Here is a 25,805-nt window from a genome sequence, read left to right on the forward strand (position 1 = left end):
TACAGGCTGCATCTCTGAGCCCCGTCCATACCCAGTAGACTACAGGCTGCATCTCTGAGCCCCGTCCATACCCAGTAGACTACAGGCTGCATCTCTGAGCCCCGTCCATACCCAGCAGACTACAGGCTGCATCTTTGAGCCCCGTCCATACCCAGCAGACTACAGGCTGCATCTCTGAGCCCCGTCCATACCCAGTAGACTACAGGCTGCATCTTTGAGCCCCGTCCATACCCAGTAGACTACAGGCTGCATCTTTGAGCCCCGTCCATACCCAGCAGACTACAGGCTGCATCTCTGAGCCCCGTCCATACCCAGCAGACTACAGGCTGCATCTTTGAGCCCCGTCCATACCCAGCAGCCAACGTGTAAAGGGAAAAGACATGAATAGCAACAATGTGATGTAGAAGCGTGCAGAATTTCCATGTGACGATGAAGAAAAAAGATATGCATCAACATTAATCAAGAGGACTGTCGAGAGGATGCATGTCTATGAGGCCAGTAGCCTTGGCGTAGCCTTGTGCTGAAGTAACAAAGCTGTGCTGTGATTGAGTGAGTACAAGTGGGGTGAAGCATCTCTTCACCGGCAAGGTTAGCGCTATCATCCGTCAGCTGGCGTCCTATAGGAGACCAGAGAGAGCTGACTAGAAAGAAGGAGACGTTTGGACAAATCCACTGAGTGCTGCCCTGTAGTTGCACTCTCATTATTGCCACTTGACACCGCAGTTATGATTGCCGCTCTGTGGATTCGTCTACAGACTCAAACGCACAATTCTGAAAAACAATATTAGTCAGTCAGGAACATTCATGTCATAGAAATATTTTAGCCATTTATTGCAAATGGAATACAGTTGCAATACATGCATAGCTTTGATGAGTCTGGGCTTAAACAATTTAGCTGCCTTTGACGGAGTATTCCGTCAATTAAAAGTCCAACCATTGTCGGAATTCTCCGTCAATTAATGTACTTTATCGATATGAAAAGGTTTTGCTGAAAATCTACTTTTAACACTGGCCCGGTTGCTAGGCGATACAAGGCTCTGAACTAGAAAGGTAGAGGCTGGGATGGTGGAGGCAAAGCTTTGCTTTCCGAGGTGTTTGTAGTAGTGAGAAGCTTCAAGTGAACGAGGAAGCCACCATTAAAGGTACTAAAATAGGGTAAGTCAGATTTTTGGATTAAAACAAAAACTTTTTTTTGTTAAAAGGTTAAAACGATATCTTATGTATCCTGTGTGAGTTCTCTCTGCTGATTGGATAAAATTGGTACCCGAGTAGGCTAGCAGAATATAGAGCTATTTAACACTTAGGGAAGGAAGGATGATAAGGAAAATCACATAGCCTGCCTATAATGGTCCACCATGTTCATAGTGCTGTGCCCCATGTGGTGTGTATAAAAGCGTAGCTAATTAGAAACACTTATTCAATCAGCGGGCTGATTACAGCTGGGGGTGCATACGACTCCCATGTCCTGCATGAACTAATGCAACGCTTCATTATATCACAGGTAGGAAATAGGGGGGAAAAGAGGTATTAGCTTTGTGCAGCCATAAAGGTCACGAAAACCTACCCTCTGCTCCTGTGTAGCTACAAAGGTCTGGAACCCAGGGGCCACGCCGAAGCCCAGCTCATGGACGAAGGGAGGCTCTGCTTGGTTATGGATCTGAACCCGCACACCGGCCTCAAATGCTGTGTCTTCTGGAAGGAAAGAAAATAGAAAGAATCAATCACCTGTCTGCTATTGTCAATAAACAAGCACAAATCTACGGGAGAAAACCTAAAGTGTCTTTCCCTGGATTGGTGCAGATGAACAGCGACGGGTAAAACAACAAATATGTTTACACCCATTGTTCATATGATGCGCATTTTCAGGGAGACCAAAATATTCTTCTTTTGCTTGAAACTACGCCTTTGGTTGATGGATTCCCAGCTTCTGAGGCAAAGCCAACAGCTTTCAGAAGTGTCTTCATAAAAGAACATGCTTTCCGACTATTCTGAGGGAAGTCAGTCCATTTGTCTTCACATCAAACACTTTCTGCGGCAGGATATTCCAGTGGTTCCGTGCTGTGTTGAGATAAAAGGACTTTCATCCAGCTACTCTGCGTGCTCAAGCACATTCTAGCACATATCTAAAAATGATATGAGTGTGCTTAGAAAAGCTGAATTCTACCTTACAGTCTGTCTCGTAAACAAACAAACAGACCTCAATATATACACGTACATACAGACCGACACAAACACACGCGCATACAGCAAAATAAGTATATCTCTTTCACACAGATGCACACTCACAAACTAACAAACTCACAGTAAGCAAACATGTATGGAGAGGGAGAGAGAGAGAGAGGAGGCATTATCAAAATCAATAACTTTCTCCTCACTTTCACTGCCAATGTTCCGTGGACAATCAATCAAAGTGTCCCCCCCGCCAGCCTGTCAGGCAGCTGACTCGATCAGGCCTCCATGTTGGTGGAACCAAGAAGCCCATCAGGATGGTAAGCTCGTTAAATCGACAGCTCACCACCCACAGCATGTCAATCAAACTTCTGCAATGCCAACTGAATCAGTAACATCTGGATAAGGAGGACAGAGGTCTGTGCACGTTTGAAAATGGATCTGCACTTCTACCGTGCTTTATAATGTGCGTTATGTACACTTACCCAATACCCACTCACTCACTTCACATTTATAAACCAATGCACGGCAACAACCCTCAAACTTTTTAATCAGGAGCAATTACAGTTTATGGGTGAAGGAAATCGCCTGTGCACATAAATATGTGTGTATGAACGAAAGTGCTTAAATATGGGAAAGTGTGTGTGTGTGTGTGTGTGTGTGTGTGCGTGCGTGCGTGCGTGCGTGCGTGCGTGCGTGCGTGCGTGCGTGCGTGCGTGCGTGCGTGCGTGAGACGGCAAGTCTAGCCCGAGGGCAAATCGTGGCACGAAGTCAGATTTCATATAACCTGTGGCTTCCTTCCTATATATAATTCATGCCCGGCCAGCATAGTCGTGTGAAATTCAGAGTTTTTAGAAATTAACCAGGGCTATTTCTCAGTAGAAATTGTAAACATTCCTAACTCCTTGTTCCTTGTGTTCATTCTTCAGATGTGAGAGAAAGGCTATTTTAATTTGAGTTCTGTAGAGACCTTTTCACACCTGGCTACACTGCCATTTGAACAAAAGACAATTTATTGGACTGTGCAATTCAGTGATGCATGTGTAAATACACTGAAAAGGGATTAATTGTTGTTGTTTTGTTCACAGCACAGATGAGTGACTTAGTTACACTGCCAACAAAAGACTATTGATATTATGCGGGTGGGTATATAGGCCTAGCCTTATTGATATATCAAATTGTTGTAAACGGACGCATTGTATGTGACAAAAGGTTCAGTATGACAGGAGATGCAGTTAGCCCGAAGGAATTGTCATATTTTCATATATGGAAGCTCTTGGTTTATGTGCAATTCATGAAGTGGGGAGTCCTGCAACTCTGTTTTGCAGTCAATTCAGTGGCAGTGGCTCAGGGGTAGAGTGGCCGGTAGACATGCCAGATGGAAACATGAGGTTCCAAGTTCGATCCCGGGCTCCCAGAGAGTTAGTGTCGAAGTGTCCTTGAGCAAGACGATGACTGCATTTCTAACTACTATATATTTCATTAGCAACTAACATCTTTATCATAAACTTTACTTTAATTGGGTTCGATGATTTTAATTAAACACAGAATAGAAAATCAAGAGTCTAAAACGACCATGATGCTCCAAAGAGAGCTCTCATTTGTACTACTACTACTACTACTACTACTAATAATAATACTAATAGTAATATCTCACTACAATCAGGTGATTTGCATTTCAAGAGTGAATCCATGTCCAGAAAACATGAGAACGTAGTGACTATAGTGATATTAGTGACTGACTGTAAAAGTAAAGATTGGTTTGTTTGTGCGTGTGTGCGTGCGTGCGCACAAAATGACAGAGGTGTGTGTGTGTGTGTGTGTGTGTGTGTGTGTGTGTGAGGGGGGGGGGGTCTGTATGCCATCTGTGTGTGTACTGTATAAGTGTACATGAAATAAGCAGTCAGTGGTTAGCTTCGCTCAAATGGACACATCGCTCTACAACGTTCTGGGCTCTTTCTCACTTGCTCTCTCTCCATGTGCCATGCAGGCAAACATCAATGTTTTAGCATCCACAGTTCTATGCTCTCTCTGCTTGCCTCTATACCTCTTTGATATTTTAGGTTTTAGCATCAACAGCTCTCTCTCTCTGCTTGCCTCTATACCTCTTTGATATTTTAGGTTTTAGCATCAACAGCTCTCTCTCTGCTTGCCTCTATACCTCTTTGATATTTTAGGTTTTAGCATCAACAGCTCTCTCTCTGCTTGCCTCTATACCTCTTTGATATTTTGCCATGTGGATATATTTTGTCGTGGAGCCATGTCAGGACCAGAGACAGTTCTGCTTGGTAGAAGAACCTTATGTTCAACGTTAATCCACACACACACACACACACACACACACACACACTAGGGCTGGGGCGGTATGGGATTTTTATTACCGCGGTTATTGTCGGCCCCCATACCGCCGGTATGGCGATAATTACCGCACCCCCCCCCCCCCCCCCCCCAGCGCGAAAAAAAAATCCTCCGGTTTTATAGTGTTATTTAGTCCGGTGGAACAGCGTGTATGGAGATGTATAGAGCAGGTCTGCAAAATCCGGTAAAACACCGTATACGGAGATGTATAGAGCAGCTGTGTGTCTAGTGCAGTTCCAGTGTCATTCGTCCTCCATGCGCGGCCCCCCCTCACAGCTCTCACACACACAGTGGCACCGTTACAGAGACAAGACGACTCATATAGCTTTTCCACGTGTTTCTGTTGTTATCCAGTTTACCAAAATTAAATCCACAGCGCGAGGCAATTAACCCCCGCTGCAAACGATCCGGACTTTGTTTGTGTGATTATAATATATATAAATCCTTTTGGGCCAAGTAACCATTCTGGGCGTTGAGGAGGGGGCGTTAGCTATCAGGAGGAGTTAACAGGGGGTGCAGGCAAACAGAGTTTTGGAACGGATATTATGGACTACAGTTTTATTAAGGAAAGATTGGCATTTCAATGCCGCAACACGTGTTCGGGTGTCAATCAAATCAACTGCGTCAGACATCTCCCGCAGCCCGCTGTTAAAAAAAGAAATAAAAAAGCGAACGGATTTCACATCATTTCAGATCAAGACAAGTTGTGTTGAGCGTCTTTTTCCTGCGATCCCATTGATGTCACAACAGACATTTATAGGTGGGTCTGGTTTGGAGTAGCCTAATTTAAAACATTGTCCGACTTTGTTTTGAGCGAATATTAATACCTCGCGCTGTTGTAACAGCCAGGTGCATCGTGCATTGCTCAGACCGTCAGAGAGAGAGAGAAACATTAGGCTAAACGTGTAGCCTATGGATAAGGGCGCATCGTAAGTAACAGGTTTCAACGTTGTATTGATGTCTGTCAGCGAGAGACGAGAAGAGAAAGGGGGAGAGAGAGAGAAAAACATTAGGCTAAACGTGTAGCCTATGGATAAGGGTGCATCGTTGTAACGGTTTCAACTTTGTATTGATGCCTGTCAGCGAGAGAAGAGAAAGGGGGAGGGAGGGAGAGAGAGAGAGAGAGAGAGAGAGAGCTGTACAGACAGGACGGACAGAACTGTTTTTATCTTTTGACTGACTATAAGAAAAAGTCCTTCTGCACACCTACAATGGACAGGTGCGTCGGATAACTGGAACTGAGAAGTAGAGAAAAAAAGAATCCCGCACACTTCACTTGGAATCGCAATGGCAACCATTCTCACTCCAATGAAATGCCCGCTCAGCAGCGCATCGCATGAAACAAACACCTCACCATTCAAAAACGTCCCCTCATCATGGAACCTAAAATCTTAAACATATTAAACAAATTCCAAGTTAACTGATAGATTTAATATATGATGAATTGAAAGGTTCAACTTCCAGCCGCTCCACACCACGCAGCAACTGCGCGCCTCCCCAGTCCCCAAGCCATGAGTTAACATTATTGCTTGATTGATTGATTTAAGTTTGTATTAACAGTTTACAGTACATTTGCACAACTCAATACAAAAACTGTTAACTGTTACTCTGTGAGTGGACGACACCATAAAGCATTACACTTGTTTACAAGAGGGTCCACCTTGTTCAATTAATCATAACATTTTGTACACTATACACTTCTATAAAGCCAAAAACAGGAAATCATCATAAAGGAGGTAAAAAGGGGGAAAAACATATACAGTGAGGGGGAAAAGGGGTGGGTGGGGGTGGGTGGAGTCAAGGGATTTACATGTCTTAATGACAGTTGGTAGGGCGTTCCACATTTTTGTGGCATAGGAGTGAAATGAATTTAGGTGGAACCTCTTGTAAACAAGTGTAATGCTTTATTGGGTCGTCCACTCGCAGTTAACAGTCTTTGTATTGAGTTGTGCTTGAAATGTAGGCTACTGTAATTCTGCAAACTGTTAATAAATAGTTCAATCAATCAATCAATACTTGTTTGTGCCGAATCTGGGTTGCACATGGTTTGTTGAACTCCCTCTGGTGTTGCTGGCATATGATTAGACTGACTGAGCCTCACTGTTTATTATGATACACTTTATTTCATATCAACCATATGCACTTAGGCCTAGAACCCAGGGTTAGGGTTAGAACTAGGGTTAGGGTTAGGGTTAGAACCTAGGGCGCCAGAACAGCACGGACAAAAAAACTTAATACCGCGGTATGCGTTGTATACCGGCGGTATGGCGATATTGCGGTTATTGCACCCAGCCCTAACACACACACACACACACACACACACACACACACACACACACACACACACACACACACACACACACACACACACACACACACACACACACACACACACACACACACACACACACACACACACACACACACACACACACACACAGCAAAACCCTGCAGATGGAAGCACAACAAAGGATAAAAGGACTTTCAGCTTTGTTAGTTCAACCAACCGGGAAAAAAACCACCAGGCTCTAAGAGAGCTGTGTGTGTACTGTAGTGTTCAGCTTAATACAGCACTGCAGAACACAACAGCAGAGTTTGAGCAGTGAGAGGAGTGAGAGAGATAGCCAGAGAGGGCAGGGCAGGCCAACATTTAGATCTCAACATTGTGCTTCAACCCTTTCTCTTGCCTGTCCGTTCTGGGATATGGCAGCGATCACAGCGGGATGGCAGCACGAGTTGACATACAGAAACTGAAGGAAGGAGATAGGAAGTGGAACAGTTCTGTTGAGCTCCATTTCAAAGCTGGAAGTGTTACAATGTCACAGTGAATCGGATAAAGCACAGCATTTTTGTGGAGCGGGTAAGAAATCACTTCAGGGTGCATTAGGATCTAAATTCAAAGGCAGATCTAAAGCCGAAAGGCAAAATAGTGTCCCTTTCATGGTTGAATACGTGTTCATCTCTTTCCTCTCACTGAAATGTCTTTCAGGCTGCAGTAGTAGACTGTTAAAGGACCACTTCACCACTTTTCAACATCTCTTCATATAATTGGTCCTCACTAATGTTCATGATAAAGCACCACCATTTTTTCCTACTCAGTCTGTGTCTCATAGGAGGGCTTTGGGTAGTTCGGACACCCGTCCACCAGTGACATCATCATTAGGCAGATTTTCTTTTAAACAAGATTTGTTTTAAAATATATTTAGATTTTTATTATCGTGAGAACGATGGCTTCAACTTTTGCATTGCAACTTTTCAGGAAAAGAAAGCCTGCCGTTTCTATTAGCTTGGATTGGTGGTCCTTTAATCTTTGTTGGTGTTTCTCAATGGGGGTGATGGGGGGGGGGGGGGGGGGGCTCTGTACCGTTGGGGATGCTAGAAACTATATTTTTGAAAGAGGGCATGAAGGTGATCTTTTTATGTTTCTTCTTTGACTTCACATTTTGATCATTTCATCAATAGATTTCCTTCCATCCTATATTCAAATTGCCTAACGGTAATGCGGTCGGTCGGTTAGTAGGTGGGTCCTTGGGGACCCCATGGGCACCTAATCATAGAGTTCACTACAGCATGACTCAAATACAATCTATATAGAGTTCCCTCAGCATGCTGACAGCATGACATCAGACCCAAACAAACCGTATCATCATTACATCCGATTTGACCAAATCATATACCGTGTACTTATGTACTGTACTTGTGTCTGAATATGGAGTGCATATTGAGTATCCATGTTCAATCTAACCCGCTGTAGACCTTAGATGACGTGAAATCCCACCGTCAAACTTCAAATGCACATAATGTACTCTGTAGGCCTATAGCCTCTGTCAAATGCACATACTGTACAGTATACTGTATGGAGATCAATAGGCATGTCCCGATACCGATACTTGTATCGGAATGCCCTCCGATATGCCCTTATTTGGTCATATCGGAATCGGCAAGTACGCCCCGCACCAATCCGATACCACATTTTATTTAATCACGTGATGCGCGCAGCACGGTGAGACGGGGCCGCCGGTATTGAAAACCCGCATCTCCAGCCGTAGGTGTGAACGGCTTTGCCGACGTGCGAATGGGGGACAATTTAAAACAAAGGGCTGCCAAGTAGGCTATCTTTTGTTGTTTTTCTTTCTCCCCCTCTCTTCGAAGTTAGACTGGACAAATAAACTCTAAACTGACTGGGCCACGGTGGGCTCACGTTCATGGTAACTTGCGCCGTGGGTGGAACGGGTGGAAAAGTTTGGTTACATTTTAAAATACAAGAGGGGAGCTAAATGCACTGCAGTGATCCAACTATTGCAACTTCAACGGGGGAGAGAGAGAGAGAGTCGCGTTAGAGAGTTGCGTTAGAGAGAGAGAGAGAGAGAGAGAGAGAGAGGCAGAGAGAGAGAGAGAGAGAGAGGAGGGGGGTCACGTTAGCAACAGGCTAAGCTCACAGCATATCGGTACGTTCGTTCTATAAAGGGTAGATCCGCTCCTGTTTGGGGGCTGCTCCCAGCCCCTAAACGGTAGCGATCTACCCTTTAATAGAACGAACGTACGGTACATTCGTTGCATGAAGCGTAGATCTGCGAGCTCGCAGCACGTCATGTCACAAACCGAAACAGCTCTCACTTGGTTTTGTCATTTTCCTCCCTCCGCAGTTAGACTGCTGCTCTGTGCTGAGTGCTCTCGTTAGTTTTATTGTCCGTGGCCATGAAAAGTGCGTTCTCTCCCGAAGTTTGTTTGTTAGTTGCGTTGTGCGCGAGCAATGCGACCACCGGCATAGTGACAGCCAGTCAGCCAGGGCAGCAAAGGTACGATACAGCACTTGAAAAACACAAAAAACCTGGCTAATAAAAGAAGGATGGTTTTTATATACTTAATTCAACGCCACCCCCGGTAATTAATAGGGGGACGGCTTTTTATTGAAGGAAGGAATGTATTTGAGGATTTACGGTATGTATTGTATTTCAAGACCCAGTAGTAAAATGTAGTGCAAGGGATGTTTTGGTTGGTGTGTGTGTGTGCTTGCAAAGTGGAACATCACCAGGGCTAAACTTCACATTATTCTACGTGATAACGCAACCAACATGAGTACATGTACTTTACACTTTAAAAAAAAAAAAGCATCGGTATTCGGTATCGGCTAACACAGAAATTGTTGGATCGGAATCGGATCGGAAACGAAAAAAGTGTATCGGGACATCCTTAGAGATCAACATGCACTGATGTCAGACACAACATAAACCAAATGCACATATATGGAGATTTTCAACATGCATTGATGTCAGACACAGCAGAAACTACATATTATTAGATGTGTCGTTTTTGATTAATCAAAAAACAATTACATTTTCACATGACTGTGTGTACAAATAAACAACCCCTGCCTCTTGACCTGGAACATGAGAGAAGGAGAAGGAATCAACTTCCATATTTTACAGTGGAACTATACATAAGAATGCTTCATGTTTGGTACCCACACCAAATTATATTGCCTTTTGATTGCTGTGTGTGATCAATATCAAGACCTAATTAGAGTTTGAATCTTAAAACCTGTTATTTGGTATTCAATTAGATGTTTTCTACATTATACATGTGGCAACACAGAATAATAAATAAACATACCTTTCCCTGAACAGAAATGTCATTTTAATTGGATGTGTGGGGTGGTAAGGGACCTAGATATCCAATAGGATGTGTGGGGTGGTAAGGGACCTAGATATCCAATAGGATGTGTGGGGTGGTAAGGGACCTAGATATCCAATAGGATGTGTGGGGTGGTAAGGGACCTAGATATCCAATAGGATGTGTGGGGAGGTAAGGGACCTAGACATCCAATAGGATGTGTGGGGTGGTAAGGGACCTAGATATCCAATAGGTTGGAGATGGCCCAAAAAGAGTTAACCCTTAGACAGATTACTACTGGAAAACACGTGGAGTTTTGCATTAGTCTTTTCTGCCCTGTACGTGATTTTCCGTAGTTCTCTTTTTTTATTAATACCAATATATTAATTCGGTCCGCACCTCTGTATAGACTATTGAGCATAAATATCAACTACATTTCCCAGAATTCCCGTGTCACGTGACACACGTGTATGCTTTCCTATTGGAAACTGACGCCCAGCCCCCAGTGAACAGGGGGGTTGGTTGACTCCTCCGAGGTGGGCACTGGAGGAAGAGTTTTTCAGCCAGGTTTGCAGTCGCCGCAAAAAAAACAATCTGAAAAATGATCCATCCGTGTCCAGAGGCATTCTCCAGTCCCAGACCGTTGGCCGGGCTGCAACATCCACCCTCGCGGATTACACGTGTGCAATGTTTTTTCTTCTCCCCACCGGAGTTACCACCAAGGCTGATGCCTTCGCTAAAAGGTAATTTTATTGTATTCGAAAATGCCCTAATATGACATGTCTAGTAAGACGATCCCTATATTTGGCCCGAGCCGACCTAGTGCTGATATCAGATAGATGTGGTAGAACCATATATGGATAGATCTAACTGGTTTAGTCATCGTGACAGGCATAGTCGGAGAATATATAACAAGGGTCGGTACTATAGGTGATCGACGTAGCTAACAAAAACATCTGATCAAATGAATGTATTGTACTGTGTCTTTGTGGGCCGAATCGTGGCATCGTGGCATACAAATAGATGTTTGTATAATTAGTATCACGATAAAATAATATGGCGACGTTAGAATGACACCACCAATGAGTGATCGCGGCTAATGTAGCTGCCCAGCGTATATCCAGCACCATCGCGTCACCACATTCCACTGGCTGTTGGCTAGTAGTAGTTGCTAACAAACGCTGCACAAATGGTACTGGCTATTGGCCGGGCCACAAGCCCGGGCAATAGCCAGTACCAATGTTGCTGGATGATTGCGACGCAATGGTGCTGGATATACCCTGGGCAGCTAGCTACATTACCAGCGATCACTCATTGGTGTTTCATTCTAACGTCGCCATATTATTTTATCGTGATACTACTTATACAAGCATCTATTTGTATTTTTCATGCCACGACTCGGCCCACAAAGACACTGCACAATAAAATCATTTGATCGCCAGCAGCCGGGTAAAACGCCATGTAATAGTAGCGTGCACTGACTACAGCTAAAATGTTTATTTCTTTTTATATATTTAGAACTGGCATCAGATGAGGAGGATGAGGAGGATGAAGAGTCAAGACTGCGATGGCGTTCTCCGACACTGAACCGGATTCATTCATTTCAGGGGGGGGCAGTTTTTGTTTTATTTAGCCTACTCACACATAACCTGACTCCGCCAGATGGGGCAGCAGAGAGTACACTGGGTTCCCCCCTCCTGCTCCCATCTGGGAACTCTCAGGCAGACTTGATGCCCGGCCAAAAAACCGCCTGGCCAATCAGCAGCAGCTAGAAGCTAGAAGCTGCTGCTAGAAGTTGCTAGAAGCTGCTGCTGATTGGCCAGGCCGTTTTGTGGCCGGGCATCAAGTCTGCCTGAGAGTTCCCAGATGGGAGCAGGAGGGGGGAACACAGTGTACACTCTGCTGCCCCATATGGCGGAGTCAGGTTAACTCACACACACACACACCGTCAAGGACTGGGTTTGGGGACATTTGGGAGGAGTAGCTCTGATCCATAGCTCTAAATGCGCATTTAGAGCTATGGATCAGAGCTAGGGGAGGAGTAACTGTTTTGTATGTAGGCCTATTTATTTTCTGTAATATTTATCATTTTATTATGTTAGTAGTCGTAAAAAATAAAAGACGCTTTTACAATGAGTTAGACCTGTCATGACTATTTTGTTCACTATTGTGAGGTTTATTGTATATGACTAAGCAAGTTTCAACTGTGATTTACTCTGTAACGGTAGATGGTAATAACTCAATTTCTTTTTTATAATACAGTATACATTCAAGTCTATATTTTGATACATATCATGGGCACCAAGTCATATCAAAACAATGTCCTTGGATGTGTTTTTTATCAAAACTGTGTTTCTTCATAACAGGTTTTTGAGATGCATGCATGAATAGACAAGGTACTGGTAAGACTATGTAAACATGGTATATATCAAAATGTGCGTTAGAATGTCTAATTTTACCCCAAAAAAGAATTGAGTTTATATGATGTTCCAATTTCAGAGCTATGGGGACTTTTAGCTGGATAGGTCAGATTGATCATGACTGACCATGCTATTTATAGATGGCAAAATATCTACAGTGGTACATGTGAGAAACTTTTTATTTTATTTTAATTGAACTAGACAACTCACCCTTTAAAATGAGATATTGCATGGCTATGTACGCCCAGCAGAAAAAAAGTTATTTAGAAAATAAAACTTCAACCGGGCATAACTTTTTTTGGTTGTCCTAGAAACAGAAAACAGTGTAAATGCAGGCTCTTTTAAATGGCTTCCAACACAAGAACTAAACATTTTATCAACTCAGTTCATTTTTTTCCTGTAAGCAGACAAGTCAAGCTTTCTCTGAAGGTCTTTCGTTGTCACACATTCACAACAGAGAATTTTCAATAAATCATTCAAAAAACGCCATTCTGCCATAGAGAAGTCTACCTACTATATAGAAATCCTTGAAACGCTCAAAGAGTTAAGAACCACTGATCCTCATTAGGGACCAAGAAGTCACGCAGTGACTTTGGTCACTTATTGTTTTTGTGTTTATTTTTCTTCTCCTTCTTCTTCTCCTTCTTCTCCTTCCGCCAAAAATAGCTGTTCTGACTGAATGGTGCAGTCGGTTTTCGCGAAACGCGGTAATCTGGTAGAGGGCCATGCCAAACGGTGAATATGCAAAGCCCAAGACGATTGGCCAAATGGTGGCGCTATAGCGCTCAATTGAAAATGCTAACTTTGAACGTGCATAGCTCATGAACCGTTTGACCGTTGGCAATGACATTTTGATACACATATGTGTCTCCTCATGCCGAACAACTTTCGTGTTCTGACTTTTGACCTCTGACCTTTAGATCACCCGCCATTTTGAATTATATGATCAGTACTTCTTTTCCTTCTCCTTCCGCCAAAAATAGCTGTTCTGACTGAACCGTGCAGTCGGTTTTCGCAAAACTTGTCAACATGATAGAGGACCATGCCAAACGGTGACTATGCGAAGCCCATCATGATTGGCCAAATGGTGGCGCTATAGCACTCAATTGATGCAAAACTTGCAAACTTGCAAACTTTTAACGTGCATATCTCATGAACCGTTTGACCGTTGGCAATGACACTTTGATACACATATGTGTCTCCTCATACCGAACAACTTTCGTGTTCTGACTTTTGACCTCTGACCTTTAGATCACCCGCCATGTTGAATTATATGAAAAACAGTTCAAATGTAACTCCTCCCAGAATCTTTGCTCAAAATGCACGAAAACTTCTACACGTGAACTTTGGACCTATACGGACAAATAATCGTAGCACATTTTTGTTAAGTGAAAAAATGAAGTTTTTATGAGCCAATGAAAATTGCGCGCGCACGCACACACACACACACACACACACACACACACACACACACACTAAAGTTTGAGTACTTATGCTGAACTAACACTGAATGATTTTCCTGTTAACAATGGAGTAACAGATTGTCTCTGTCTAGCTCAGTCAGTAGAGATCTCACCCTTGGACCACAAGATTGTTGGTTCAAATCCAGGTACCAACAACTCAGCCTGTGAGTCTCATTAGTGCATATTGTTGAACGCCCTGTGGGCTATATCAGTGAGATCAATAACTTTAAAAACTGGTGTGATAATAGCCACCTTATGTTAAACTCCACAAAAACTAAAGAGATGATCTTCGATCCAAATCCATGGTTATGAACGATTGTCTGCCTAACACACACACGCATGCAGCCACGCACGCACGCACGCACGCACGCACGCACGCACGCACGCACGCACGCACACACACTTTAACTGTGCGTGAAAACACACTGTAGTAATGGATAAAGACATGCCCAAAATGAGGACACACCTTCTTGTTACCAAATCACTGAATGGTTTTACTGTTTACAATATAGTCACTGATTGTCTCTGTGTAGGTCAGTCAGTAGAGCTCCCACCTTCGGTCCACAAGGTTGTGAGTTCAAATCCCGGTACCGACAACTCAGCTCGTCAGTCTCATTTGTGCATGTTGTTCTTATTGCGCATTGTTCTTCTTCTATCTTGGTCCCGCTTTATCGCTGCTTGCAGCTATATTTAACTTATTGAAATTGATAACAGCATTGAGTTGATCCAAAACATGATTTGCTGATGTGTATGAAAATAAGTCTGTTATTTCCCATCAAATAAATACATTTTGACTGCACCTACTGTACCGCAGAGGACCAGAGGCTGAAAATGTGTTTGAAAGAATTCTCTACCCACGGCAAACATTTTGTAGCCATGTTGAAGAAGGTGGGTATATATCCTTCTTTGATCAAGATATGATTTGATGATAAATATGTATGATTTAAGACTGCTTGAAGAGCTTCTTACTGTAATTGTCGTTGATTTTGCATAGGTGTGAATGAGTTGAAAGTGCACGTAATAACATAAAAAATATATTTTTTTATAGATAGCCTATAGATATAAATATAGATTTACGTGAGGCAAGGCTCCACGGACCCTCAGCGAATGGACCTCTGATCTACAGTATATATTTTAGGTGAGAAATAGACCATGCTCAGTCTTGATACATGATACATTTCACATCTACAACTGCTAGTTTAAAACTGTTTTCAATATTTGGTAGGTTATTTTCCATCGAGTTATATATTGAAGTCAGAAGACACAATTCTTAGGCTTGCAGCTGATAAAAAAAACGCATGCCATACTCTACGCGTTTCTCAAACAGTGAGTGGACAAGCTATTCACAATCTTTGAAAGCACTCTGTTGAAGAAAAACGGGCAGTTGCCTTTTGGTTAGAGAGGAACTGAGGCGGGAACAATCCTCAAAGGCGGATTCTGTGTGGGCGCGCACACACACACACACACACACACACACACACACACACACACACACACACACACACACACACACACACACACACACACACACACACACACACACACACACACACACACACACACACACACACACACACACACACACACACACACACACTCCAAAGAATAAATAACCATTGACAAAAAACAGGCTGTTTTTAGGTCAAAACATGTCGCTCCCCGCCACAAGAAAATGCCCATCCTCAAGGGTCCTGACACAGCCAACACGACTCAGGAAACAGAGGAACATGCTGATTCTTTGCCCTGCAGCTCCCACTGCAGAGCTCTACACTAATCAGACCTCAGAGAATACACAGCTCTGGACACAGGAGAAGCATGGGAGGAAGGATGAACTAGACGCAAAGGAGGGTGCGGGGTGGGAGACAGGGTCTGTGTGTGTGTGTGTGTGTGTGTGTGCGTGCGTGCGTGCGTGCGTGCCTGCGTGCGTGCGTGCCTGCGTGCGTGCGCATGTGCACATGTGCGTGCTCAGGGCGAGGGAAGGGTTGGGTAATGACTTTGATAAAGCGGTATAGAGGGAACATTTGTACCTTATGTAGTCATTGTGTGTACGAAGAGACAATTGGAGTATTTATGGTGGCGAGATCTGGCTGTCAGGCGAGGACCATGCACCCAGTGTTAATCCATGGGGATAAACAAGGGCAGTAGGGGTCCTTAGCCTGCTGTGTAATGTGTCACAGAACTGCCTGATCAAAAAGTAAATAACTCTGCAAGTGGCAATGAGAGCAGCTGAGGACAGGTGCTGTGGGGCCCTACCATTCATCAAGGAACATGAAGGGAATTGATGAGATGGCGGATGACAGATCTCTTTTAAAGTAGAGTACAGACTAGTAAATAATGTCCATCTGCTGGGTTGCCCGTAGCTTGGCTGACTCCTCTGCAACTCCTCTGCCACGGGTTCAGACGTGAGCCAGCCCTTCAATGAGCCTCATTGTGAAACCCACTCCAACAACACTCAATCTGAACCACTACAAAGACCTATTATAGGCATATCAGTAGGTGAATAATGTAAGGTGCCTGCTTCCTTTTTTTTTTTTTACTTAATTTTTATTTGCAGATAAACATAGAATTGCAGTCACACTGTAAGGGTTCATATTCATCATTAACAACTTTAACAAGCAACCTACAGTAGATATTCCAGTCCATTCATGAATGTCCATTATTATTATTATTATCACCTGTTGATTTCTATACTCAATCCATTTCTCCCATCTTCTGTGAATATATCCTCTTGCAATCTCAATGTATGTTAATTTCTTCATTACAAATCTTTTAATTGGACTATTTAACCCATTAATATGTAACGACGCCTCCCTTAAATCGTTACGTTGCATCTTGTGTTTTCTTTCCCCTCATTTGTATCCCCCTCACACAGCAAATACATCAATCACAACTTTACAAAGGCATGGAACGCTTCCGCGTTCCATGCCTCCGTTTCTGTTGTTCTTGTACTTCCTTGTTGATCGCTTCGAGTTTAGTATTTATTTCTTCTTTGAAGTTTGTAAGCTCCTGTCGCATGTCTCTTTTAAACTCTTCTTTGAATTTTTTAAAATTGTCGTAATCTCTTTCTTTAGTTCTGTCATTTCTTTGGCGATACAATCCTTCATCCCCTGGAGTGGGTCTCGGTGTGGCGTGCCCTCGCCATGCTGCTCTCCTTCCAACTTCTTATCGTCGCGTTATGTTGTCTTTTCCGACTGCATTTTGTTCTTTGTACTTCTCGTTTTCCTCCCCCCGCTCATATCTCGTTTATCACGTCTTTGAATTTGTTGTATACTTGTATTATTCGGGGGTTAATCTTATATACACGGGAGCTGCGGATTTATGCTGCCATCTTACTCAGCTGCCTACCGGAAGTCCAGATGCCTGCTTCCTTAAAGACGGTTTCATCCAATCATGTTGCTATGGGTAGAGCCAAAACACTTGGAAGCATCTGGCTGCTGGTAAGTTCATTATTATCGATGTGATGCAAGTGTGGTCTAGCCATTATTATACAATCTAGCCAATTATTATCTTGTAGTTTAGCCTAAGCTAAAGAAAGGCCTGATTTAACTTGCTCGCACAAGGGCCTGTGGAAAAACTGCGAACCAGTGGTGTCATGGTGATTTTTTTTTCGGTACCACGGATGTGCGCATCGCGGCATGCACACAGAACAGCTGCATAGCCTAAGCCTATATTGTTAAATAGTGTATGAGAGTTTTATACACACAAACACAAAAGTAGTCAGACAAACATCTTTACTGCACACTAGCGAAAATAAAAAGTTTGCTTGGATGAATGAATCTGTTCTTTGATGGAGGAGGAGGAGGAATTCTTCTTGTGTGCAGAACACCTCACAGCAGTAGCCTACTGGAGCCATAGCCTACTGCTGTAAGGCACGATTCATACTCCTATTTTAGAGCCGAATAAAAGTCGGTTCGGCTCTGTAGAGCCTCAAATGTGACGTCATTTGAGGTTCGGGGGAGCGGGTACCGTCCTAAAGTCGGCTCTTCGTTGCTACTGAAAATTTCTGACGAGCCGAAATCATTTCGGCAATACAGCGGTAAAATAGGAGTATGAATCGGCCCTAAGTGTGCATGCTTACATGCGTATAGGCTATGTGCGCTCAGGTATAAACAGTTAATGCTGTTGTTATGCAAAGTAGTATCCATTTGAAATCGGCACGGTACTTGACACGGTGTGAAAATAGGGAGGGGGGAGGGGCACCAGTAAACCTAGACCACATGGGTACTTCTTGGAAAGTCTGGTGACGCGAGGTTGGTTAGAAGGGTCTTCTCTTGAATTTAGGGGGGCGTGTTCCGTCCCTGCGTGTGCACGTCAAAAAATGACTAATACCTCGGCATGGTACTGCATTCTACGAGCATGACACCACTGCTGCGAACACAGTTTGTGCAAGAGCAACACAGGCTGCAGTCAATAGAAGATATAATATATGACCTTCCACACAACTTAAACGACGACTTCACCGCCTCCACGCCCCTTATGCAACATTGCCCTGTGCTCTGGCCTCAATGTACTATACGCTGCTTACAAGCACCAAACATGTGCTTCATTTACTTCATTTTCACCAAAATAATCTCCTAGCATCGCACCGCCATTTCCTTCCTCCGATTGGCGATCATGTGACACCAGTGATCGCCAGGGTTCTGATAGCCTGCAGGCTGCAGCCCTGCAGTCCTACAGATACACAGATACAGATTGATTGAAAGTGAAACATTTGCTCATCAACAACTGCGGTACTCCAAACAGACAGACAGACATACGCACGTGGCCAGTCATTGGAGCGGTTAGGCACTGCTCAAAAACCTTCTTGATTATCTATCTAAATTAAAAATAGAAGAAATCTCTGCCTGTGAATCAGAATAATCACCAATAGAATAATTGATAGTGCAGATCTAGTGCAGTTAGTGTACTTGTCATGCATAAAGTAATCGTGGTCATAAAATGTTGCCCCTCGTTTTGACCTTATGCCCTTAAATAAATGATATACCCTAAAGCCACAGTGACCTTATGCCCTTAAATAAATGATATATACCCTAAAGCCACAGTGACCTTATGCCCTTAAATAAATTATATACCCTAAGCCACAGTGACCTTATGCCCTTAAATAAATGATATATACCCTAAAGCCACAGTGCCCTGAGCCAGCTGATTTCAACGTTTTCTCCTAGCTTTGCTTCTTTTTTGTCAACATGTTGAGATTCTGAATTTTGAAATAATGCAAAGCTGTATTTAAGCCCATGCCCTTTTGCTCTTAGAGTCGAAAAGTGCCCACCTTTTTTGGCTAGTGGTCCAAATGATTTGGCATCAATCAATCAATCAATCAATCTTAGGTTTTGTCATATAGCCCATCAGTAAAATAAATAAATAAGTAGCACCTCATTCTTTTGCTGATGTAAGAATAATCTTTCAAAACATTTCATCATATAACTGCGTTGCAGTTTAAGTTAGAACCAGAAAGGGGGAAAGTTACAAAGTCAGCTGGAGAGAAAGAAAGTTCAAGCTTCAAAATGTTGTTCTAGAGTCGGTGAATGCATGTGAGCTGCACCTTTCGCCCCATGCGGCCCTGGCCCGAAAATGAGTTTGACATCCTCCTTCTCTCCTCCGTCTAAACTAGACGGAGATGGAACAGGAGTAGGAGAGCAGTGCAACTACAGAAGAACAGAAGAGTGAAGATGAGGACAGTCCAGCAGAGAAGGAGGAAGGAGGAGGGAGACATGGAGGAAGAGTGAAGATGAGGACAGTCCAGCAGAGAAGGAGGAAGGAGGAGGGAGACATGGAGGAAGAGTCAGAGTCTGAGGGGATGGCTGAAGAGAAGTGGAGGGTGACATGCTAAGAAGTTCTCCCGGAAACAGGAGAATGTGAAAGAAACTGATGAGGGAAACTGAAGGTCTGCTGAAGGTCTGCGCTAGTTTGTTCATCGTTTTCTTATCACCCATATTCTGTGGCATTTAAAGCGCCGCCATCATAAATACATGCAGAGGAAGATGTGACTGCTTTCACCAGTTTCACAGTCAAAATATATTATACATTTATTATGTTATAACATTAGACATAGTGACATGTTTAAGCATTTATTTCATATTTATATGTCGATATCAGCTCTGACATTTATTTCAGACCTGCTCTAACATGACATGAATAATAATATAGCTTCAGATTATTTTAGACAGAAAAAGGACAAAGAAAATAGTTTTTCAGCTGTCCTCAACAGTTGCCACCCCCGCGATGGCAGTCCGTATATCGCGTGTGGTCACATATAGCCTTGGAGACCGCAGACATTTTGCCTCTGACGTTTCCAGCAGTAGATTGACCCGCCTCTCTATGCCCAGAAAGGCATAGGTCTCTTTCAGACTAAAGTCCATGAAACCTATTATTTCTAAGAAACTGCTACTATACTTGATGTGATCTATGTCATAGGTCAGGTGGAGGTCTATGATGTGGTATGTGGCCAGAATACAGCAGTGTGCACTTCATTTGACATTTGATTTGTTTTGTTTCACTTTTTTCTATTTAAAAAAAAAAATTGGGGCATTTAAGTTAGAACAGTGTTAGGTGCGGACCGCAAGGCCATGCAGTCACTGAAATGACTAGCTGGGTTTATATCTTACAATCTTAATTAGTTTATGCAAAACTGACATGTTTGGCTGAGGGTAACACAAGAGGAAATATCCTGGGCTCACTCAAAATGGTAAAGGGTTAATCCTCCGGAGAACATGTATGTGCTAATCAAATTCCAATGCAATCCGTGCCTGTAGTTATCTTGTGTGGATCCACAGGGCAGATAGACCAACTATGCAATCCTTGGAGGATTGCATAGAACAAAGAAAAGAATCGAAAGAAGCACCAAGGCTTGAAATAACATTTCAAATGAACCTGTAACTGCAGAGACATCATTATCAGTGGTACACTACACAGCTTATTCTAAAGGATGATTCATGTTTGACGTACAGTATGGTACTGTATGGTGGTTGCCTTTAATGATTCCAAATGTTCCACTCCATTCTAGAGAGCAGCGCAAGCTACACCATATGAAATAGTTTTCTTTCTTTTGTGACTGGCTTGGCTTACTACAATGAAACTGCATGAGGACCTTGATAATTATTCATCATTTTATTATAGTTGGTGACGGCTGACAGAGAAGTGACGATCTGTGCAATTGATACAGTATAATGAGGAAATCAAGGCAGACATAACAGACAATTCTGTCTTGTAAAGCAAAATTGTACTGCTGACGAGGAACAGTATTTCTGTATATTCACCTTCCGTTCCCATTCATTTTCCAATCTCAATCCATTATGTTTTTGTATTATTTGTTTATTAATTTGTTGTTGGTCCGCATAATCCTTATGTGACATTGAGGTGTCAATACCTCCCCACAACTTCAGACTGTCCCTACAGCTCTCAGCTAATCATGACAATGAAACAATAAGGTAAGAAGACAACACCATTGATGCGACCAGTGGCATGGCATGACGCCTGCATAATAAGGTCTGAGGTTGACTTTCACTACTTTAACTTTAGATCTCATTTATCAATCTACATGGGTTTGTCTGTACTGCATTTACAGTTCTGTACACTGTATACGTATGCATACGTCACTCAAAGCTCATGCCGCTAAGAGCATAACATCACCAAACAGAAACGGAAATTAAGGAACAGTGTGAAAGTTATATTGATGTGCATGCTCTGTTTTAGCAAATGGCAAATATATAGTTATACCAACATTGTTCTGGTGAAGCCGTTTTGTACTTTTACGTCAATAATGTATTTTCCATTTGGCCATAGGAGACCACATACTGTATGTCACCACATTACTTGGTACGGCCACTGCATCAATATGGGAAAGATGCCATCTGGATTCACTGTGTATAGTGAGTCTTTGTCACTGAACACTGCATTGTTCAGTTTTGTCCTCAAACAGCACCATTTTATTAGGCTCCCTGTCCAGAGATTGGACAACATGTGCCATGGTGCTTAATTGCGTCTAACCAGATCTCAAGGCCCTTTTATATCAAAGCAAATTCAGTTATCTGCTATTGTCTTCCTAATTTGAAATGATTGTTTTGAAAACAGCCCAGGGGGTATTTAAAATATGCATATATTAATAGTAGCAATACAGCATCTCCTCCCACAAGCCTCCCGGACAATCGCCACCGCAGCAGTCGCACAACTCAATGTCTAAAGCCCTCATCCACAGCTGCACCAGAACCGGCTCGCACCGTCCCCAAGAGAAGCCAGGCAGAGTCCAGCCCCGAGCCCCAGACCGTCCCCAAGAGAAGCCAGGCAGAGTCCAGCCCCAAGCCCCAGACCGTCCCCAAGAGAAGCCAGGCAGAGTCCAGCCCCAAGTCCCAGAGTTTCCCCAATCTTCCCAGCCATGGAGGCGGGAAATGTGGAGGCGCCATGAGGCCTCTGCAACGGCCCAGCGCGATTGGCTACATCCGCCCTCGCCCCCCACTCGACCTCGACGCCATTCTGAGCCTCATCAACAGAACAAAACAAAACAACAATACCATACAAACGAGAGAGAAACATTGTGGAAAAAGGAGGCCTCCATGCTGCACTGAAGATTCTGTGGGAGCTCCAATGCTTCCGCCCTGTCTGTGACCGGGAAGCGTAACAGAGAAGCTTTTTACAAAATGCTTCCTCCTTGTAATAAGGGAAAATTAGTTAATGTGTGGAAATCTGCAAAAGAAAAAAAAAGCTTACTACTAGCTAATGTGTTCATAAAGGTGTACACCATACTATCACCTATCAATCTGTTCCAATTTGTTTCCCTTGGGAAACTTTGTGACAGCTGCTGAAAGTTGGGGTACCATTAACAACCTACTGGTTGCCAAAATGTCATTATGACAACATGTAACATGTGACGTGTCAAACTAGGGTTTTTTCCATGGTTATAAATCCATTGCAAGCATTAGTTTTGCACAAAAAACACTCCTTGGGCTAAATTCGGCCATATCAACTTGCCCAAATGTGCTGACCTCATTACATTTGTTGATCGTTATGGCCCCTTATTTTTGATGGAATCATTTTAGAACATCTGTGTTCATGACAGCTGCATGCTGCAGTAAGGCTGTCAGTTTTTCCCAACATCAAGTTTGAATTAATCCAAATAAAAGATAATTAGCTTGAAGTAATACAAACTTTTATGTAATCAGAATCAATTATAAACACACCCACCCACCCATGCCTTTTCATAATTACAAGCAATCCCAAAACAATTATTGTCAGTTTGGATTTCTGTAACTGCATATTGCCTCTGGAGCACCTGAGAATGAAAGAGAGAGAGACCTGCGTGCCTCATGTAGCTATAGTACAATTATTGACAATAATTTTCAGCTTGCAGCTTTCCAGCTGCATATTACACGGAATACACGCATAGTAAAATTCACTCGCATAGTGAATTTCACATGCTTGAAAAAGTGCAAAAAATAATAATAATAATACAAAAATAAATAAAAATAACTTCCACTTTCTTTTCACATGTTTGAAGAAAAAAACATGCTTTGATTTAATATATGTAGTTAATATTTTAACCATGTAATCAAATAATGGTGGATTTATTAAAAAATAAATAAAACAATACTTAACTATTTAATTTAGTTCAACACATCCCCAGTAATTTTATCTTGTTCTTTCATCAGCCTGAAACAACATTAGCAGCTCCTCTCCGTATTCTTTTAGAACTAGAAATGTAATTAAATGTAACGAAAGGGCTTGTGTTCATTCAATTCTGGCCAGACCCGTGTGCCAGAAAACACTGCACTTTGAGCTCAAGGTGTGAAATAACTCCCCTTTATGTTTTGCTGGAGGCAGGCAACTCTCTATTGTAACATCTTACTTTCTGCTGTCTTTTTTCCACATAAACAAAGAAAAGTGACACTTTTTTCTGTTTTAACTTGATTTCATGGTTCATTTATTTTCATTTGGATTTAACACAACAGAAGAAGCAAGCAAAGTTTTAGTGCTACAATTTAAGTTTGGTTTAGAATATAAGTATTTTACAGTATGTGCTAAAGCAGACGTAATGGATCAAAGGGTAACGTTGGTCCTCTCCTCAACTCTCCCAACTCAATGCTAGATAATATTATGAAGTCTAACGGCTATATAAATAGTGAATAGAAAGCACGTTCATCATATTATGATGAACGTGCTTTCTATTCACTTCTGCATGGGGAGGATTTGGGTGATAGCTTTCTCAGATCATGCTTCGGTAGAGTTAAGCCTGGTGATTAAGTCGAGTGGAACTAGGATAAATAAGTGGAGATTAAATGTGTTTCTGCGTCAGTACCCTACTTTTAATATTGCTTGGGAAAGCTACTTTAAGAATTAATATTGGCTCATATAATAATTGGCTCAACGGAGAGACATGGGATGGTGTAAGAAGCTTCAAAGTTTGTAAACAAAGGGCAAGATAATTTTAGTTCTGAAAGACTGGACCAACATGATAATGAAATAGCTTGATTCTAAAAAAGAGAGGGATGCCACAATTGTACAGTAACAACCGGTTCAAAGAAAACTGACTTGAAATATCAGCTAAATTCTTACAATTGTGGTGGGTTATTCAGAACTCGCATAAGAAGCCCTCTGCTTTCCTCTGCCCTCTGCCCTGGAAACGATGCGTTGCGAGAGTGCGATCTAGCCAACATCAACTCAGAACTCCTGAATCGCTGACCTCCACACTCTCCTATCTAGCATCAGAGTATATTTTGCTCTACAGTGTTGTTAGCCAGCGGTCGTGCTGCAGTGCACCTACGTAGGTGGTGCACTTCTTGCCTTTCCTGGCTTTGACCTGGGTTGGCTCCCACACTGTCAGTTTGCTTGCCACTAGTTGTGAGACGCAGTGCCCTGCATGCTAGCCTCATCCTTCTCTCTCTTACTTTGCTGCTATTTGTTTCAAAAAAGCTTTATACCCTTTATAACCCTTTATATATGTATATCACGATGCAACGTGACATACAGTAGCTGTTTACACATCCCTCCAGCGCTGTATACCCCCTCCAACTGTATATACAGAACTTTCCCCATTTTCAACTGTTTTTATTATATTTTGACACTTGCGTTGGCAATGTAAATGTATGTTTTCTCATGCCAATAAAGCTCCTTTGAATTGAATTGAATTGACTTTGTCTGTGACTTGTGGTACTGTAGGTACCCGTAGAGGACCACATTTCTGATGTGGTCCGAAACAAGCTTCTATGAATCTGTCTTCAAATAAAGACCTTCCTATCATAGGAAGGTCTCCTATGGTGTGCCCAGCCCAGGTGTAAATAACCAGGATTAGATGGTAGCCTATTCTAGAACAACATTGATATAGTAGCTCCTATTATATGGCCGAGGTGTTGACAGAGGGTCAGCGGCGACAAACATTCAACAATGCTGTAATCTCTGTAGGCCTACGGTTGAAAAAATGAAAAAAATAAACCTCTATGAGCCAAGTACCTAGTTTTGAAAACATACATTGCAAGATATTGACTAAGGTAGCCTACAATGAGAATTGAGAAAGTTCTACCAAAAGTCATTAATGATAGCCAGGTAAGTACTATTACTAAAGGTAGATAATGACCTGACAATCATAGGCAAGCACTCTATCTTCTTATGTGGTTAAATCATAAAGATGTTCATGTTGCCGCTTTCTCAATCGCTTTCTGATTCTGCCATTATACCGTGTTATACTGTATAAGTGTTTGATAGGATGACGTGCAGATATCTCATGTACAGTATACTATTACTATGCAGGCATTGGCTTTGGGGCAGGATTTATTAAATGGGTTAAGGTATGCTA

The 25,805-nt window shown here is 42.6% G+C and overlaps 1 protein-coding gene across 5 annotated transcripts in view; it reads right to left on the reverse strand.

Annotated features, from left to right (window-relative positions):
• The window catches only part of asic2 (acid-sensing (proton-gated) ion channel 2), a gene marked incomplete at its 5' end in the record, with an annotated part of 468,688 nt that overhangs the window by 23,146 nt on the left and 419,737 nt on the right, over window positions 1-25,805 (reverse strand). For 4 of the 5 annotated variants that reach the window (XM_079521496.1, XM_079521495.1, XM_079521494.1 and 1 more), the window contains one exon: window positions 1,565-1,692. In XM_079521496.1, the coding sequence (XP_079377622.1) occupies window positions 1,565-1,692 (128 nt within the window). The remainder of the gene's footprint in view (window positions 1-1,564; window positions 1,693-25,805) is intronic. The other variant, XM_079521497.1, reaches the window with a different exon arrangement.

This window comes from Electrona antarctica (assembly GCF_951216825.1).
Source record: "Electrona antarctica genome assembly, chromosome: 14".
Classification (NCBI taxonomy): Eukaryota; Metazoa; Chordata; class Actinopteri; order Myctophiformes; family Myctophidae; genus Electrona; species Electrona antarctica.